This window comes from Pinus tabuliformis, chromosome Q (genome assembly GCF_031772625.1).
Source record: "Pinus tabuliformis cultivar Carrire ecotype Pingquan chromosome Q, CPIR1, whole genome shotgun sequence".
NCBI lineage: Eukaryota > Viridiplantae > Streptophyta > Pinopsida > Pinales > Pinaceae > Pinus > Pinus tabuliformis.
The window spans coordinates 738,866,699-738,887,785 of NC_142296.1; the positions used below are offsets into that span (position 1 = coordinate 738,866,699).

General features: G+C 38.7%; 1 protein-coding gene across 1 annotated transcript in view; it reads left to right on the plus strand.

Annotated features, from left to right (window-relative positions):
* Positions 1 to 21,087, plus strand: part of LOC149221657 (V-type proton ATPase subunit a3-like) — a 197,485-nt gene that overhangs the window by 110,329 nt on the left and 66,069 nt on the right. The window contains exon 7 of the mRNA XM_089385171.1: positions 16,969 to 17,106. Coding sequence (XP_089241297.1) covers positions 16,969 to 17,106 — 138 coding nt within the window. The remainder of the gene's footprint in view (positions 1 to 16,968; positions 17,107 to 21,087) is intronic.

A 21,087-nucleotide genomic window follows, 5' to 3' on the forward strand; every position in this document is an offset into this window, starting at 1 on the left:
CAGAATAAAACAAGCAAGCATACTAAAAAATTTACATAGTTTACACAGTTATTTTTGGTCCAATGACCTTGGAAAAACCCACAAGGGGAAAACCAATCTTCAAGCAGAATTTTATTGCTTTTAAGGAAATTAATTATGTTGAGTTTGGTAGCTTGGGAGGTACTCCAAGCCCTAGGGTTCGGGGTTTGGAGGAAGAAGTGACACAAAAGCGATCTGCGGGCTTGGAACCCAATGTGTGGGCTTTGCACCCAAGCTTGTGGGTGTGAAACCACAAGGTGTTTGAGTGGTTTGACCGATGGAGATGATAAAGGACCTCTAAAGGAACTAGGGGTAGTGAAAATCACTCAAATCAGAGGTCTAGAAGTGGAGAAATGAATTTTATATGTTGCTGGTGGGTTTTGTGGCACATAGAGCAGGTCAGCTTGATGATTAGTGTGTCCCAAGACAAGTTAGATGACACGACATGATAACCTATATATAAGGAAGAGATGTGACGCAATTCCACAACATCCAAAGTGCATCTTCTCATATTAATACATCTCTGAGGCAGCAACAACACAAGGAGGACAAGGTTGAGGTGTTTAAGGGACTATTTTAGTGACTTTTGGAAGGTTTAGCAGGTCTGAGTTGGAGTAGAGGAAAGCCACATTCCTTGAGGTAAGTTCTGGGTGTTTTGTGCGTGGTTTATGGAGGGTCTTTCCTCCGTGTTTTGATAGGCCGAGATCTAAAAGTAATTGCAAAAGGGTCGAGCCTTGTTCAGTGCCATAAAAGGGTATTGTGAGCCCCATTTCAGGGCTGGAAATAAGCCCAAGCATCAATGTGTGCGAGCATGAGGTCAAGAAGGGTAGGCCACAACCATTAAGGGACTGTTGGAGCAATTTTGGAGGGCTATAACAAATCTGTTGGGTGCTCTAACCAGTGAGTGAGCTACAACAATATGCACATAACCAGAGGTATGTATTTGATGATGTATTTATGTTGAGTTGATGCTAGTGGATGGTTTCCTAGGAGAGGACAATTTGTATTGGACACTTGTGCACTGTTGGAGGGCAGCATGAGAGTGGTCCAAGTGTGCCCTAAGTGCATACCTTAGGAGAAGCTCAAGGTCTGATTAGCTAGAGGAGTAGTTTTGTATAGCCTAAGTTCATTGTTGGAGAAGGACGTTTGACAGTGATAGGTGGCAACCCTCCTGCCCTATGTTTGTCTTCATTGGAGCAACGCAAGAAGACAATAGTGGGAAGAAGTCCCTAAGTAGTTGAGGAGCAGCAGTGGGCAAGAAGACTTAAAGTGTTGTGGCCTTGAAGGACTAAGGAGCAACTAGTGAGCGTGAAAACCCTATGTGTTGGTTGTATATGGACTTATGATAAGCTAAAGGGCAGATTGGAGAGCCGAGTTTAGTGACCTAAAGACGAGGACCATTGATAGAGGCAGTTTTGCAGAACAGGAGCGAAGGACCCGTAATGGGTTTAGGGTATGACAAGAGGAGTTGTGATTGTCGACTACATCAGCTAGACCATCAGAGTATCTTGTTCTTGTATTCTTGTACTAGTGGATGTATGAGGGCCATTATCCCTAGTACAGGAGCCCTAGACAATTATACTATCAATTTGTTAATATAACGAAGTTGGGTTGTTGAAAAACTGTAAAAAGTTGTCTATAGTTTGTGCACTAGTAGATTTATTGTTGTATAATGTTTCGTTGTGCAAAGTAGTTTGTTGTGATACTTGGGTTGGTAGCATCAATGATTGTAACATTCTAACCTAGACTCTAGTATCGTGGAAAAACGAAAAATTACATAGCAAAGATAAAGTCCAACTTTTCTCTCTTTTTCCTTGAAGATGCCACTACTAGGTTACATAGGAATCCAACCTCCCACAGTCATAAGCTCTGACTGATATTTTTCCTTGAATTATGTGCACAAATAAACACTGGTTAGGCCTTGGAATTCGTGCTTGAAGACACCCAACTGTGCATAAAATCGAGCTACACTGAGCAAAAATATGCATAGAATTTAGTGTCACAATATTCTCTTTACAACCCAGGGGATTCACGCCTTTTCAACCTTGGAATTTGAGTTATCTGCTTAGAAACTGTAGCGGGGACAAACTCCCTCTGAACTTGGCATTGAGACTGAATATTTGGTTGATTACAGGGTTCAAACAACCCTCTTTCCACAACTAGAGAGACAATGGAACTCCCTCCCAACTAGTCGCGCTATCTCTTGACTTGAACTCGACCAACAAACATTGGTATCTCGGCTTGCAAGACTAGCTTGAGATTTGACTGGGAACCTCCGTAAACTTCGACTTGCAAACTCCTTGAGATTCGACCTGGAATCTCAACTATGAATCTTGGTCTGTGAGCCTATTTCCTTTAGCAGGAAACTGAGGCTTAGGTTGCTTGTTGTATGCAACCTTCTTCTTATGTGATTTCATTTCTTCAAACCAACAAACTACTCTCAAGCTCTCCTACACTTGGTCTCAAATCCTCACAAGAACAATAATGAGAGAGCTCCTCTTCCTTAGTTTGCAATGCAAGCCTCCTCTCCTTTCTCAAATCTCATGGGAAGAATAATGAGCCTCTCTTTTCTTTTTCCCTTTTTGTCATCTTAATAGAGAGGGAAACCTAACCCTATTGATCAAGGGTTGAGATTAAATCTCAACCCATGAGATCAATGGATGAGATCAAGTCCCCCACTTGACACCTTTTCTCGTGCAGTCCCCCTCACTTATTGAACTCTTAGGCACCTTTTTAATGTTTTGTACCATGTGCACTTTTTCTCTCATAAAGTCACTTTTAAAACTTAAAAGTCACTTAAATATTAAAAAGTGCAGTTTGTACTTTTCTCATAAAGTCACGTTATAACACTAGTGACTTTAATATTAAAGTACATAGTTCAACACCCTTAAAAGGTAACTTAGCTCCATGACATTAATAAAACACATAATTTTCCAAGACAAAAAGGTTATTAATGTGTCTTCCTAGGCCAAAAGGATAAATGCCTAGGAAACACTTCCTTGGTACCATTTTTTTCAACAATTAAGGCACAAACCATGGCCCTTTACAAATCTCTTTGCTCCTCCTTCAAACACGAGCAACAAATATAGCCACCGGTCAAATGATGGACACATATCTCACCCTAACATTCGCAACAAACATCTCTACTCTTCTCTCTACATATTACATTCACAACAAACATCTACTCTGCTCTCTACATATTATTGGCCCTCCTGCTAGGGAGATTTAAGCCTAGTTTCTAATACTAAATTAGAAGTGCGGAGAGTAGAGGTTATTGCGCACAAAAATGTGTGCTAAGCACTCTATTAATGAATGTAATAGTACACATAGATACATGAATGATTTCTCAAGATAGACAAGCTACCTTAATTGCAAAATCAATGAGTTGAGAACAACCATGCAATAATCTAGGAAGCTAACTAGTTGATGAATATCTCTCAAACCAACTAGATGTCAGTACTAGGAACAAACTCTTTTCATAGAGATGAACTCTACCTAATAATGACCAATAATCTCAACAATCTACACACACAATCACACCTAAGACAAGTAGGAGTTACATATTCCAATAGATTTGTTAGGATGTAGTGTCTTTAAAGGAACATATTGAGGGTTAATTTGTGCCATTTGTTCAAGATGATGCTTGGAAATTTGTTGCTTAAATGCTATTATACCTATAGTGATTGAGTAATTTGTGTGCTTGCAAGACAAAATTATATCTTTTTTCAGAAGATGCAACAAGCAAAAGATAAATTAGTTGTTATAACATTATCTTTGGCCATGTTGGCATGCAAGAACATTGTTTGTACAACCAGAAATATGTTAATTTCTAGCTTTTGAATCGATGACAAGGCACATATTGGTGATCCCTGTAATATATTTAGCTAAACCTTTGAGAATATTGGAGCTATATGGATTTTAATGTCAAATAAGGCAAAGTAATGATACACATAATCCATATACTAATTGGAGTTTAAAATATATTTAGGCAAATATGTTTTAGTCATTCTTTTTGGTAGTGACCAGTAAGAGCAAGCTTTCACTGAATGAGAAAAGAAAAATGATATCAAAACAAACATTCTTTAAGCATAGTTGAAAGGTTTCATTGAACTTGTCATGTTGAGAGAAATGCAATAAACATGGAATGAAATTATAACAGTGTTCAATAATAAGAAAAATAGGTCGATGGGACTAGAAAATACAATTAATAAGAGCAAAAGAGTGCATAGTCATCTCGTCCCCAAGAAAATGACAGGTAGCCAAAGTTACCTGACATGCCCCCCACTCTTGTCTCGAATCCTTCGTGTTGAACACAACATGTGGGTGACACGTGTTCAACGCGAGTTTGACTTGTGTCTTATTTGTAAGACATAAGTTTGACTGGTGTCAGACACGAGCCCTACTGATGTCTCGAAACTTGGACACGTGTCATGTGAAAAAACATCTTGAAACTGATTTATTGCCTCATTCTCACATAATTCTCTCACAATTTTGGAGGCTTCAAAGGTTTTGGAGTGCAACTAAGGACAATTAAGCAATGTTAGAAGGGATTCTAGGTGTTGGGAAGTGGATTTGTCTAGGCGCTACTCATGCTATTAATGGTAATGTTAAATTCTTAAAGTAAAAGTGACATTCTCATTTATCTTTCATTTTCATCATTTTACTTAAATTTTTAACAGAGTTAATAGTTTTCAGGATTTCAAGATTGGGGGATTACAATGTTTGTGTTGGAGTTTGTCATGTATGAGGCTATGGAACTAGCATTTAATTAAGTGGATCAAGCCCTTTATGTACCTTGATGTTGCTGGCATTGATTGTTGAACTCCTTTATCGTGACCCTAGTAAAAATGCACCCATCACTCAAACAAAATCTTGATTTGACATGTTAAGCCTTTTTTTAATCTTATTTTAATGCTTAGAGAGTGATATTGATGACAAGGATGCCAATATAGGCATTGTGTTGAAAAGTGTGCAACAAGAAATGCTAAATTTAGGAAGTGCTAAAAATAGAAATGCTAAAAAATAGCACTTCTAAAAATAGCAGTTTGGCCAATGAGCATTTTGGCCACCTTGGGTGAGAGGTGAAACTACTAAAAATAGCATCTTCTAAAAATAGCATTTCTGGGTCCCTTCCTATTTATAGCTGTCCCTGGTCTATCTATAGGAAGTAAATTCGAATTTGGTCTTACCAGCAGTTTGGAATATTAATGAATTAATTCTCCATGAGTTAATTAGTTAAGGAAAAGCAAAGTTGAAGTCTTTGTGAGAACATGCAATAATTTCTCCACTGATTGGGGAATGTGTCCTTGATTTGCTCCACTGATTGAGGAATTAAGGATGAGTTCTATATTGAGAGGATCAGTTGACTTAGTTTATCTTAGTCAAGTTCAATTAGATTAATTTAACAAGTTGTTAAATTAATGTGATATAGTTTGTTGATGCTTGCATGCATGTGACAACTATTATTTTCAGATAACTGAGTATTTTCTCATGGATAACTGATGCATGGCAGTTCAGACAGAGACCCAGTTGAGATTAGATGAGGGACAATGTACTATCAGATGCTAGGATATTTCTAGTGAGTATTCCTTGCATGCAGGAGGAACTAGTGTCCTCAAGGACTGCATAGTTGGACCTGAGGTGACAGCAGGTATGATCAGGCCAATTTACATGTGTTTTGTAATTGGACCCCAATCAAAACTACACAAGGAAATAGGAGCTTGGACTTGAGGTGCATCGTTTATATACAGGGCTAGGTAGTCCATGAGCTACATCATTAGAGTACAGAGAGAGCAGGATAGCTTTTGAGCTAATTCTTTTTGTATGTTGTTGAGGATTTCCACTTGATTGATAATACAGAGATGGGGTTTTAGGCTGGTGCTTTTCCTGGATGAATTCTTCTGTGTTATGTGTGATTGATTCCTTCTTATCAGTTATATGTATTCATGCTTGATGTTGCTCATGTTCAATTAAGCTTCCGCAAAGTTTATCGTAGATGTAGATCTAGTATTATGCTTTAGTACATTGCATTATCAGTTTGATCTGCAGGTGAAATTTCTACATGATATTAGTGAGCTAGCTGATTTGTAAAGAAAATTCTACATGGTATCAGAGCACAGGTGATCAAGGAAGAACAATATACAAGAAGGAATTCGAAGTTTATTATTCGAGATATAGATCTCAAGTTCTTATCACATCTATTTCACCGATGGCGTTCTATGGTTTGATGCTTGAGAATGCACTTGATCGCAGCTCGAACTATATAGCTTGGAAGGATCACATGAAGGCAGTATTGGAAGATAAGGACCTTAAGGACTTCATTGATCAAGAAAGTCCCTAAGCCTACTGATGCTACTCAACTGGTGGAATGGAAGAAGTGTGTGGCTAGATCTAGGAGAATTCTCTTGGAGGGAGTGCGAGATCACATTGTCTCGAGCCTCCATGGGAAGGACAATCGATTTGCAATGTGGAAAACATTGAAAGATTTATATCAGAATAGCAGTGATCAGAGGAAGCTGGCACTGAAGGACAAACTTCGAAAGATCAAGTGTGAAAAGGATGAGATGATCTCTATGTATCTGACCAAGCTCATCACATGCAGGGATGAGCTTGCAAGTGTAGGGGTTGTGACATATGATGATGATATGGTGAGTCTAGCACTCCTTAGCCTTCTTAAGAGTTGGCATAGCTACTAGGACTTGGTTAATGGAAGAGAGAAACTGCTAGATTGGGAACGACTATGGTTGGATTTGATGTAGGAGGAGATCAGATGGAGCACCAGAGACGGTTCTTCATCCATGGAGGATGAAGAGAACTGTGCCTTAGCGAGTAAGGCAAAGAAGGGGAAGGAAAAGGTTTCTCTTTCCGAATCCAGTTCTTCCAATGGTGGGAAGAAGGTTGACAAATCGAAAGTGCGATGCTTTCGTTGTCATGAGGTGGGCCATTATGCTGCAAATTGTCCATAGAAGAAATCCAAGAAGGGATTTGGGGAAGGATCTGAAGGTGAGGCACTTGCTTCACAGTTTGAATTGGATTTCACGTTCTTCGCATGCATGGTTTCATCCATGGTGGGAAGTGGTTGGTTTCTTGACAGTGGAGCTTCTTTCCACATGACCATTGACAAGAGTTTGTTCAGTACTTTGGAGGAGAAAGATCTCCAAATACTCATAGCGATGGGTAATGATGAGAAGTATAGTGTCTCAGGTGTAGGCACGGTTATTTTTCAAAGGGAGCATGGAGCTCGCCTTACCTTGACCGATGTCAAGTATGTACCAAGACTGAAGAGAAACTTTGTGTCGATCATGATACTGGAAGACAGAAGATATGATGTAGTCTTTAATAAGGGAAAGGTTTTCCTTAGACACATCATCACTAGACAGGTGAAGCAGATTGGTTCACGGGTCAAGAACCTGTATGCTCTTGAGGTTCAAGATGCATGCAAAGCCTTGAGCAGCAAGGCAACTGATGGAGACTTGGTGGTTGAGAGGGAGGGTATGTTACCTCTCAACATGCAGCGCCAGAAGAAGTCTCAGATGATTGTGGAGGAGCCACGATTGGTGCAACAGCTTCAGGAGGTTGTGGAGCAGCCACAACAGGGGAAGCTGAGTGGAGATCGAGTAGAGACATCTACTCATGCAAAGACCTCCAGTAGGGGGAAACTTCGAGCCAGGTGGGCAGAGGGATCACATGTAGCCATACCTCCAGGTAGGAGGTGGGGCGATATAGAGTGATCGTCCCAAGGAGGAGGGGCAGGATCCTTGAGGTACCCAACCTCTTGGATGAGACCTTGCTACGGGAGCCCCGATGTGGAGTAGCAGGAATTAACTGATTGATTAGAGACAGATGCGGATGGAGCAGCAAAGAGAGCTACAATGCAGTGAATCCCAGGACAGTGCAGAGCATGCAGGCTGCAGCAATGCGAGAGGCACAAGTGTGTTGCACAGTGCAGGGTAGCACAGAGAAGTGTGCAATGGTGCGAGATGCATGGAGATGTTGCAGTAGCGCAGAGGTTAGAGAGGGAGCACTTGTCAGTGGCAGGTAGAGCTTTAGCATCAGAGTATGTTTCTAGCCCAACAGAGAGGTCAATGGGGAGTTTTTTTTGTTTCGAGTGTTGCTGGAGCAACCGCACGTGGTAGATGTGTTGCATGCAGAACATTCCAGAGATACAAGATCGGGTTCGAGAGGAAGCCTTTCTTGTTGAGAGGGAGTGTTGAAAAGTGTGCAACAAGAAATGCTAAATTTAGGAAGTGCTAAAAATAGAACTGCTAAAAAATAGCACTTCTAAAAATAGCAGTTTGGCCAATGAGCATTTTGGCCACTTTGGGTCTGCTAAAAATAGCATTTCTGGGTCCCTTCCTATTTATAGCAATCCCGGGTCTATCTATAGGAAGTAAATTCAAATTTGGTCTTACCAATAGTTTGGAATATTAATTAATTAATTCTCCATGAGTTAATTAGTTAAGGAAAAGCAAAGTTGAAGTCTTTGTGAGAACATGCAATAATTTCTCCACTGATTGGGGAATGTGTCCTTGATTTGCTCCACTGTTTGAGGAATTAAGGATGAGTTCTATATTGAGAGGATTAGTTGACTAAGTTTAACATAGTCAAGTTCAATTAGATTAATTTAACAAGTTGTTAAATTAATGAGATATAGTTTGTTGATGCCCTCATGCATGTGACAACTATTATTTTCAGATAACTGAGTATTCTCTCATGGATAACTGATGCATGGCAGTTCAAACAGAGACCCAGTTGAGATCAGATGGGGGACAGTGTACTATCAGATGCTAGGATATTTCTAGTGAGTATTCCTTGCATGCAGGTGGAACTAGTGTCCTCAAGGACTGTGTAGTTGGACTTGAGGTGACAGCAGGTATAATCAAGCCAATTTACATGTGTTTTTTAATTGGACCCCAATCAAAACTGCGCAAGGAAATAGGAGCTTGGACTTGAGTTGCAGCCTTTATATACAGGGCTAGGTAGTCCATGAGCTATATCATCAGAGTACAGACAGAGCATGATAGCTTTTGAGCTGATTATTTTTGTATGTTGTTGAGGATTTCCACTTGATTGATAATATAGAGATGGGGTTTTAGGCTGGTGCTTTTCTCGGATAAATTCTTCTGTGTTATGTGTGATTGATTCCTTCTTATCGGTTATATGTGTTCATGCTTGATGTTGCTCATGTTCAGTTAAGCTTCTACAAGTTTATGGCAGATGTAGATCTAGTATTATGCTTTAGTACATTGCATATATCAGTTTGATTTGCAGGTGAAATTTCTACATGATATCAGTGAGCGAGCTGATTTGTAGAGAAAATTCTACACAATGGTTTTGATTATGTATAGTACTAGTTATTTGTTGTTGACATGATTTTTTTTGGACTATACAGGTTATTTAGGGCCTCTTTGTTGATGTATTTTTGATTCAGAGATGGATTTCATTTGCACTCAATGCTATTTGGGTTATATGCATTAATTGTGTGATTGAATTTATATCATCATGATCAAAATGTTTTATATATTTCATATTTTATGTGTAATTCCCTAATTTTTTATATTTTTAATATATAATGTAAACGAGTCCTCCACGCCCTGTTTTAAGGGGTCATCGTGTCACATGTCGGATACTAGTATTTTCGTGTCCTCCGTGTCCCATGTCCTCGTGTTGGGCGACTTAGGAAGTAACCAACAAACATGGCCTTATACCCGAGATGGGTAAAGCCTAGACGAGTAGAATACAACTTGAAAAAGACACAAAACAAATGGTGTCACAATGGAGAGTGTAAGCTGAGCAAATGAGTGGTAAGTTGAAGACAAAGTGCTTCTTTGCCTATGTCTAAACAAGAGGGGGATCTTGTATTCCAATCAATTATTTTTTTGTCAACGATATTGAGCATGAAAATTTTGATAGAAGGGGGGCCTGGAGAAAGAGGAAGTAATTGGACATAAGATCTCTTACCATCCAAGGTCAAAAATTTCCTAGAGTCAGGAAAAGGTCGGGTTATTTATTCCTGTTTGCGAATATGCTTTTAGGAATTAGTGGAATCAACCTTCCTTCTATATTGAGTATTGGAAATTGGAATAGATGTCACTGGATGATAGCAAGGGAACTTGAGGAAGGGGGCACCATTTGATCACTTTGCTTTTGTCAATATTGCTGAATTTGTAACTATGGTCGGTCTTCATAATGTATATTTGGCCACTTGATGTATTTGTATTTATTATTGTAAAACATATTTTAAGTGCTAGAGTCAAAAGAAAATTTATTTTGAGTCAATGTCCTAATGTGACTTTTAAAAGAAGAAAATTTGAATTTTTAAATTGTAATTTTTTTGCTCCAAAGGTTTTCAAGTCAGCGTCCCTCCAAGTCAAGTTGGCCCAGGTTAAAGACACACCCATTCGACCTAGCCAAAAAACTATATAAAGGTAATTCAACCTCCACAAGGGCAAATTCGCATCTCATCTCATAAGCAAGTTTTCTGGGCAAATAAGCAAAGGACAAGAAGGATAAGAAGGATGAAATCATCTTCTCTCTCTCTCTCCCTCTACAATTTTCATTTTTTGGGCAGTTTTAGTTGTAGGGGGCTGAAATTCTAGGCAGTTGCAGGGACCGAAATTCTGGGGCAACTGTCAGTTGCGAGAGGGCCAAAATTTTGGATCAGAGTGGGAGGCTTGACCAGGTTTAACCATAGGTCTGGGTGTGTCTCTTGTTGAACAAAAGAATTTCTCCATTGAAAAGGTCGCTGGGTTTTCCTTGTGGTGGGTTTTCCCAGGGTAATTCTTGTCTTCTTTTCGTGCATTGTGATCTCTATTGTTCTATTGTTCTTTATGGTTGAATTTTTGAAGTATAATTGCTGAATGATATATTGGAATAATTTAAAAGAAGATAAACATCAAAAGTAATTGTTAGTTTTTTACAAATATTGTGCTAGTCTCTATTGCACTTAGAAAAATCAACATGGTATTTGAGCTTTGGTGAAGAAAGGAACATTGAGGTCACCTCTGAAGAAACCTTAGAAGATCTCACAAATAAGAGATCAAATTCAAGCAATTGGAGAATTTGTTCCTGATCAAGGACTTGTGACCATAGCACTCAATGGTCTTCCTAGATCATGGGATGCATTTGCAACAAGTATAAGCAGCTGGAAGGAAGATCCTTCGTTTGAACAACTATGGACATCTCGTGATCAAGAGGAATCAAGACTTATTTCAAGAGAGAAGAAGGAAGAAGCTTCTCGAGAATTTGTAGCTCACTTCAAGAACAAAGGAACAAAGAAGTTTGGCTCTCAACATAAGAACTCTTCCCAAAAGAAGAAGGATATGTCAAAGATTCAATGTTATGGTTGTCAGAAATTTTGACACTTTAAAAGGGATTGTCTTGAGATGGCTAACAACAAAAAGAGAAAGGGAAAACAACATGCTTCCGTAGCTGATGTTGAAGATGAGCAAAGAAGGCCAAAGGTGACAAAGATTTCTTTTACTTTTTCGCTCTAACAAGTTCCATTGCAGACGATGATGATATGTGGTTGGTAGATAGTGGTGCATCAAGGCATATTACCAAAGAGTGTGGAAATATTTCTAGCATGATGGAAAAGAGGTTGTCCCAAAGGGTTGAGCTAGGAGACAACCATAACTATGCAGTTAAAGGAGTTGGAAAGACATCCATAGAGCTGAAATCTGGTAATAATGTGCATCTCAACAATGTTCTATATGTACCAGGTTTGAAGAATAATCTTGTCTCTATTTCTTGTTTGGAAGATTAATGAGATAGGGTAGCTTTTGTGGATGTAAAAATACTTGTCTAGTCCAAGGTCTCTGGTATAGATGATGCTAGGGTTAATGGGATTCCTGATGGGAGACTGTATAGGCTTGTGAGTCAACTAGCTCAAGCCCTAGTGAATGATGAAATTAATCGAAGTGAGCTATGGCATACAAGATATGGTCATCTTCATTATAGAGCATTCCCTGAATTGAGTCAAATAGTTTTAGGAGTTTCTGACTTGTAGATAGAGCATGATGGGGTATGTAAGGGTTGTGTACTTGGAAAGAACATCAAGAAACCATTTCCAAGTAGTGAGATTAGATCTAAAGAAGTTTTAGATTCGATTCATTCTGCTTTATGTGGTTCGATGCCTATGTGATCACTTAGAGGCTCGCTATATTTTTTAACGTTCATTGATGATTTCTCTCCTAAGATGTGGATCTATCTCTTGAAGTCCAAGGATGAAGTTTTCATCAAGTTTCAAGAGTTCAAAGCTGAAGTGGAAAACTTGACAGGTAAAAATATCAAGATCTTGAGATTTGACAATGGAGGAGAATGCGCCTCGAAAAAACTCATTGCTTTCGGCAAGGACGCTGAGATTAAGAGGGAGCTGATTGTTCCTTATAATCCACAACAGAGTGGTGTAGCAGAATGAAAGAACACATCCATTGAAGAATTTGTCAAGGCTATGATGCATGAGCTAGATTTACTGTTGTTCTTATGGGGAGAGGCATCATTGCTGGCTGTATACATTCAAAATAGAAGTCCTCATCAAATCTTGGAAGGTTTGATTCTTGAAGAAGTGTTCTCTAGACAAAAGCCAGAGGTTGGGCATATGAGAATCTTTGGTTGCTCTGTCTACATTCATGTTCCTAAGGACAAAAGGAACAAGTTGGAACCTTAAGGAAAGAAAAGCATATTTGTTGGTTACAATGATTCATCAAAGGCCTATAGAATTTATATTCCAGAGTAACGACGGATTGAGGTCCCCCGAGATGCCACCTTCGATGAGAAGGTTACATATTGGAGGTCTAAGGAAATTTCCATGGACTCTTATGAAGTATAGCACGGGGATTCAAAAGGAGAATGTTCGAGTTCTACATAATGTCCTAAAGTGCCAGAAGCGTCGTGTGAACTAGTAGAGCCAATTATTGTTCCTGAGATTCGGAAGAGACGAGCATGGCATAGATCTACATTGGAAGAGGTGGAAGGACATGCAACTCCTAATGGCACATCTAGAGAAGTGAATAAACCTAAGAGGTTTTCTAGCTATGAAACTCTCATGACTAGCCTTATTGATACAGAGCCTTCCACTTATGAAGAAGCAGCGATTCGACAAGTGTGGAAGGAGGCTATGAATGAAGAATATCAATCGATCATGAAGAATGATGTCCGGGAGATTGTGCCAAAGGCGGAAGGAAAGTCAATAGTGATTTCCAAGAGGATATACAAGATCAAACATGCTGCAGATGGAAGTATTGACAAAGACATGGCGCGATTCGTGGCTAGAGGGTTGTCCCAGAAAGAGGGAGAAGATTATGATGAGACCTTTGGTTCAGTTGCTAGGTACACCTCCATTAGATCCATCATTTCTTTTGCTGCTTCACTGGGATGGAAATTACATGAAATCGATGTGAAGTCTGCTTTCCTCAATGGCGCGATTAAGGAAGAGGTGTACATAGAGCAACCTCAAGGTTTTGAGGTGCATGGAAAGGAGTCTCATGTTTACAAGTTAAAGAAGGCCTTGTATGGACTCAAGCAAGCATTAAGATATTGGTATGCTCGTATTGACAACTATTTGACAAGATTGGGATTTACCAAGAGCGATGCTGATCCAAACCTTTATTTTAAGGTTGTAAAAATTGCACCTGTGATTCTATTGCTATATGTTGATGACTTGTTTTTGGCAGGTGCCGAGTCTCTCATCATTCATTGTAAGAAGCAGTTGGCTTCCGAGTTCGATATGAAGGATCTTGGGTCGATGCACTATTACTTGGGATTGGAAGTATGGGATAAGCTTGGTGAGGTTTTCCTTAGTCAAGGAATGTATGTTATAGAGATCCTTCAGAGATTTGCTATAATGGATTGTAAATCCATGGCTACTCCCATGGTAACTAACTTGAAGAAATTGAGAGTCTCCAATACCAGTTTGGTAGATCCATCTATGTACTGGCGATTGATTGGCTCGTTGATGTATTTGGTTAACACCAGGACAAACATATGCTTTGGCATGAATGCATTGAGCTAGTTCTAGGTGGAACCAAGACATGAGCATCATATCGCTGCAAAGCACATTTTAAGATATCTACGTGGTACTGTGAATCATGGCTTGAGATATGTTGCAAACAAGGATGTACAACTTCTGGTATATACAAATGCAGATTGGGATGAAAGTGTTGATGACATGAAGAGTACCTCGGAAGTATGCTTCAGTTTGGGCTCCACTATGATATCATGGATGAGCAAGAAGCAGAGGTTGGTTGCACTCAACACTGTACAAGCATAGTACATCGCAGCCTGTGAGGCTTGTACCAAAGCAGTATGGCTCCGGAAGTTGTTTGCAGGATTGTTCGACCAAGAGTTGGAACTGACAGTGATACACTATGATAATCAAAGCTGTGTGAAGTTTTCAAAGAATCTCGTGTTCCAAGACAAGTTGAAGCATATTGAGATTAAGTATCACTACATCCATGATATGGTGCATAGGAGAGTGATGAGGCTTGAGTACATCTCCGCTGATGAGCAGACAACTGATATTTTGATGAAGCCGTTGCCCAAAGAGAAGTTTGTGTACTTCAGGGACAAGCTAGGGCTTATGGAGATTATCCCTCTTGTTGAGAGGGAGTGCTGACATGTCTGCAACACGGATGTACATTATCCCAAAAGGGAGAATGGTTCGAGAGGCCTAGAGTGCTCAATATGTAGGGTTGAGTGAGTGCCTCTTGGAGGAGACCCAATCAGACCTGGAAGGGTGTAGTGAGGTCCTTGATGCGATCACACACCAAAGAGGGTTTAGCGAGGTCTTTCAACATCTAGACCCGATCACCAACCAAGGAGGGCTTGAGTGAGGTCTTGGCCCAAAGTGCTCACTAGGAAAGGTGAGTGTGTGCTTGCTAGTTGAGGGTCTCAACATTTTGGCCTAGGGAGAGGCCTGGGATTTGAGGACCGATCACTCTGGAGGAGTGAGTCCTGATATGCTGATGACAATGCCATGGGTTTGGTACCACCAAGGATATGGCCACTAGCGGATACTGATGGTAGATGATGATACTGGTGATCAATTGATATAACCTTTTCTGAGGGAGTGTTGAATTTGTAACTATGGTCTATCTTCATAATGTATATTTGGCCACTTGATGTATTTGTATTTATTATTGTAAAGCGTATTTTAAATGCTAGTGTCAAAAGAAAATTTACTTTGAGTCAAAGACCCATTGCGACTTTTAAAGGAAGGAAATTTGAATTTTTAAATTGTAATTTTTGGCTCCAAAAGTTGTCAAGTTGGCCTCCCTCCAAGTCAAGTTGGATTGGGTAAAGACACACCTATTCAACTCGGCCAAAACACTATATAAAGGCAGCTCGACCTCCTCCACAAGGGCAAATTCGCATCTCATCTCATAAACAAGTTTTCTGGGCAAGCAAGCGAAGGATAAGAAGGACAAAATCATCTTCTCTCTCTCTCTCTCTCCTAACTCACATGTATGCAAGGTCTCTCTCTCTCTCTCTCTGCAGTTTACATTTTCTGGGCAGTTTCTGTTGCAGGGGGCTGAAATTCCGGGCCAACTGGCAGTTGTAGGAGGGCTGAAATTCTGGGCAAGATCAGGCAGAGCGAAATTCTGGATCAGATTGGGAGGCTTGACTTGGAGGGGTTGACCAGGTTTGACCATAGGTCTAGGTGTGTCTCTTGTTGAACAGAAGAATTTCTCTATTGAAAAGGTTGCTGGGTTTCTTCCTTTGGTGGGTTTTCCCAGGGTAAATCTTGTCTTCTTTCTGTGCATTGTGATCTCTACTGTTCTACTGTTCTTTATGGTTGAATTTCTGAAGTATAATTGCTGAAGGATATATTGGAATAATTTAAAAGAAGATCAACATCAAAAGTAATTATCATTTTTTCAGAAATACTGTGCTAGTCTCTATTGCACTTAGAACAAATATCACTATCCCTAATTACTGCATGATGCTTAATGCTCCAATTGGCCAAGATGGGTCGATAGAAGGACATGATTAATGTGGTAAATCTGGAGGAGCAATGCAAGGATTGCCATCAAATGGCAACCACTTCTATAAGATACAACCTAACAAGGCCAACCATCTATGGTCAGGTTAATGAAAGATGAATTCTTCATTGGATCTTGTGAAGAACAGGACTCCTGAAACGTAATATGAAATTCAGTACTTTTTTGTTTTTATAATTCTCATGCAGAAAATCTTGAATTGTCTAATTGATGTCCCAAGGGCCAACTCCCACTTATAAGAGGGAATGCCCGTACTGAAGTTTCTTTGTTTGAATTAGAATTTACAAGGTTAAATTCCAATTGAGTGTTTATATTTTATAATGGCATATAATTATGAAATATTCTAGTGGCAATTTCTCAGAAGTTTTCCTTCCTCTTCCTTTTAATTGTTAATCCATAATTGCAAATAAGGATGAACATTCTTATTCCTTGTTTTCCTTGTCTAAACTAGCATGCCTTTGTTTTGTGTGTTAGTGTATGGTTGTCAACTCTTAAACCGAGAGATCCATTGTTTATAGGAAAAATGAAACTAATAATACACATCAAATTTTAAGTTTCTATGTCATTTCTTTCTTCCAAAAAGTCTGTATGTTATATCTCTGAGTTTCACAATTGTATATTTATGACATTAGATGTATATATTCATTTTCAAATCTCTGCTACGCTTTAACTAGTCTTTGTACCCTTTTTACCTTTTTCTCTTATTAAAATTTAAATCAATAAAAATCTACCTTGTATTCATCCTTCAATTTCCCTTTCTTTTCAAACAGGGCTTCAAATTTGCTGTCAATACTATGTTTTTGGTATTTGTTTATGAAGAATTGGCCTGCTGATGAAGAGTCCTGTGACATTAAGTGCCTTAGAACAATAAAATAGTCTCATTTACTAGAGTAATTACTACAAATGTAACGGTAACTTCAATAATCTGTAGTTTAACATTTGGTGTTTGCAGGTTGAAAAAATTGTTTTTGTTATTTTTTATTCTGGAGAGCGAGCAAGGACTAAAGTAATGAAGATTTGTGAAGCCTTTGGGGCAAATCGCTATCCCTTCCCTGAAGAAATCAGTAAACAAAGGAAAATGATAGGAGAGGTATGCTTGCATTTTAAGTTGTCTGTTTTGTTTGTGATTACAGTATAGATTTCATGGTTATAACACAAGATATTTCATGACTAGTTTGTGTTGTTTTTTCAGTGACAGTTGTCAGGTTTCTCTTTTATGTTTTTTAATGCCTTTTGTGCTTCCCATTTTTGGGACATTATATGTTGAAACTGTTACTTCTCCAACGTACACCGAGGTGGAAAATTACCCAATCCACTAGTGTAACCTTAATGGTAAGCGTAGGAAGGAACCACTGTCACCTAGACGACCTATCTTCTCACTTTAGAGAGGTTTTGACCTGCCAAGGGGGGCTTCCCTACATAATCTAAGTCTAAAAGATGCAATAAATATCTTGATGCAAGATGGTAAAATCTGAATTCAAATGTATATCTTGGTGGGTAATTTTGAAATTTCAGGTTTAAGGTAATAAATAAATATGCAAACTTAGTCTAAGAAACAAATTAAAAATATGCATGTATATATTAACAGCAATTCTGATTTTCATATGACAAGAAGGCAAATTCCAGATTTGTAAGAGTACAAAAAAAGAGAGTAAATATTTGATTGTTGAAAGGAGAGATGTGCCAAATTCTGCTTGGGGCATGTTACCACTCAAACTAGCAGGGGTCCTATAGAGTAACTACTAGGTAAAGGGGCCACAATGGAGCGATAGCCCACTGTCACCTCAGCTAAGGCTCCCTGCTCTTTATGGACTTTCAGAGATGGGAGGAAACCCAATATAAGAGGAATCACAATAATGAATATGTCAATGAAAGGATGAAGGGTGATTTCCAAGGCCCATTCGTAGGAGAGACTCAATAATATGGTCTTCTTGCTTGAAAAGCCAGGTGATAGGCTCCTTAGGAAAGGCTAGGAGGATTTTTGAGGCTAGGGTTTGGGAGTATATCTTGTCAAGGAGTTTCCTAGACCCGAAATTCCTTGTGGACAAGTGGCCTTTGTGTGATCTTTGTGTAATTAGCGTTGTAAGGTTGTGGGACCACACGGGACCAAGTGGACCTAGAATTAGGTCAAGGATGTGGAGTTGATCAACCACTGAGGGGGCTTGACCTAATTATGGAAGAGAAGACTACCAAAGGACAAATATTCATTTGAGAATTTAATGCAATGATCCAAATGAGGACACTAGCCAAGGGAAACCTAGGGCAAGAAACAATCCTTGAGCTAGGGCTTGCTATATCTCAAGATCCCACTGTCGGAATTTCTTGAAATTTGGAGGGCCTCTAGAGAAAACCCTAGCGCAGTTATGGACAAGAGATCGAACTTTTTTGATGGCTACAATGGGAGAAAAATGATGCCCTAGGTGACCTATAAAGGCTAGGTCTAGAAAGAGAAGGAGAGGTGAGAGAAATATTCTTTAAAAGTTTATAGAAGATTTCCTTCACATAACAGCCCCTCCATAAGTGACATTATCTCCATATAAAAGATTTGTCAGCTCAAGGAAAACATATAGTTTGTGATGCAAGCGGGAAGGCCCCATCACCAATGAAGTATCATAACATGCCTCCTTTTATGTGCCATTTAAATTGTGCTCCTTTCAAGAGGGTAAAATGCATTAAAATATTGTTGTTGTGGTCATGTGTACCATTACTAAAGTGCCCCTGTTAAGTGCTTAAATATATCACAAGAAGAAATCTGGGATGACGTTGTATAAACTAGGATTCTCAACCGCAAAACCAGGTCTCATCTTTCATCATCATCTTCTAACTCCTTGGGGTTCCAAAATCATCAACGACACAATGCATGGTGCCAATACAGATCACATAAGGAAACATGCTTTTGTCACCAGCTTGTCCATCAACCAATATATGCAATCATGAAGAGAGAAGCAAGAGGAACCCTATTGACTGATACCCATCCAACAAATAATAATATATAGGACCTAAGCTTTATAACTCTTTGCACAACATGCCTCAACAGGCTCTTGATCTAGATCAAGTACCTCATGCAAAATGAAGGGTAACAGTAACTATATTTGGAATGCTAGCATTGTAATGTTAACTATTTTTCAGAGAAACACATGCCTAAAATTTTTGAAATTAATCATGAATGAACGCTTGAGATTGAGAAGAAGCCTTTGATTTATGTGTGAAGTCATGGTGTCTTTCATATGGAGGATAAGCTACATCGTCATCTCTGATGGCCATGTAGGATAAGCTACTAGGATGGCCATTTGTCTTTACATGGAGATTAGTCCTCCATAATCTGATTGAAGGACCTCTTGGCACCATCTTTCTTTATATTCCTTATTGGCTAGGTAGTTACTAGCTATTATGTTATTATATGGTGCCATGGTTTTATCATTGATAATAGAAATGTCAAGTGAGATGAGTGAAGATCCTAGTTGTAAGCACTAACCTTTGATAATTAACTTTTAGATTGAAATTCGACCCATGGTTTCATTTGTTACAAACTATCTGGGTTGAATTTTCTTCCATGGTGTGATATCAATAATCAATGGGTTGAAAGCAAGGCTATTGGGAATGAGAGCGTGAAATGTCATTTTGCAAAAGACTTCCAGGGCATTTTATATAATATGTATTTTAAAGATTACAATGCTTATATATTCAAACAAGCATGACAACTAATGTTGAATTAGTTGCAAAAAATATGAAAACATAGATTTAACTAGTGGATAATGATGATCATTAAAGCATCAACCATTTAGTACACATATTTCATCAATCATCTAGCAATTATAACTTACAACATTGTCATCAAATGATAGACAATAACATCAACCTCCATGTTTCAAGTTTTAACACAACATTTGTCATTGATAGTTTGTAACAAATAATATTAACTATGAAATGAAACAGAGCATTACATTCATGACTAATGAGTTGTAATGTGTAGTTGAGTTCAAACTTAAACTATGATATCATGTTTACAATAGGCCATAATAAAGACAAAGGACTCTAAGTTATAGAAACTAGATTTGAAACAAAGACAAATAATTCTACTATCTACTTCTCTTTCCTCTTCCCACGAGGAACTTCTGATTTTTTTTTCCCATGGTATATGTTGATTTTTAATGTACCTTGGACAAGTGGTTTCCAATGGGTTAGTCTTTACCTAGGGAAAAGTGCCCAAAATAATTCTTTTTCTAAGTGTGACTTTATAAAGTGAAAGCGACTTTATAAGTGGTAAAGTCAATGTTAAATTATAAAGTGAAAAGTGACTTTAGACATAAAGTACAATGTGGGTACTTTATTTAATGGGTGAGTTAAAAAATAGAAAGTGAGAATTAAATGCACATTTATTCTCATACCTTGATCTAAATGAATCTGAGCCATTAGATCTTAGGGTTGCCCAAAAGTTATTTAGGGAAACAAAAAGCATAAAAGAAAAGAGAGATTGCATTCATTCTTCATGAACAGATTGGAGAAAGGAGGTTGAGAGCTGGAGAAAAGTTTTGAAGGAGAAATTTGTTGCAACAAGCTGAAGGAGTGATTTCTGAGCAAAGCTGGGCACAGAAATCAAGGCATAGCAGACAACAAAATGTACAATACGAACATCATTTAATGCTGTGAGCTGCATGCCATTCGAGAGAAGTTTTTGAGATTTTTTTTGAAAAAAATCCGTACAATCTGTATAGAAGTACGAAAATCTGTACAACACATACGGAATCCGTACAGTACAGTCCGTATCCAAACATTACATATTTTCAGCTTCAAGTGGGCACAAAAATCGAGGCAAAGTGGGCACAATTTTCAAGGAGTTTTGGGATGAAGAGATAAGTTGTATTTTGTTGTTTTGTTTTGTCTGCAAATGTATTTTCCCTGAACTTGAAAGATAAATAAATTTGAAGAGCTCTCTAACAAGTTTTCCCCGGCGAAGATTGGTGGGGTTTTCCCTGGGTCTAAGTTGACCAAAAGTCTGTGTGTATTTTTATGTGTCGCTGGTCTATTTATGTCCATATTTATTTTCAGCATGTGTTGACAGTCATGTGTT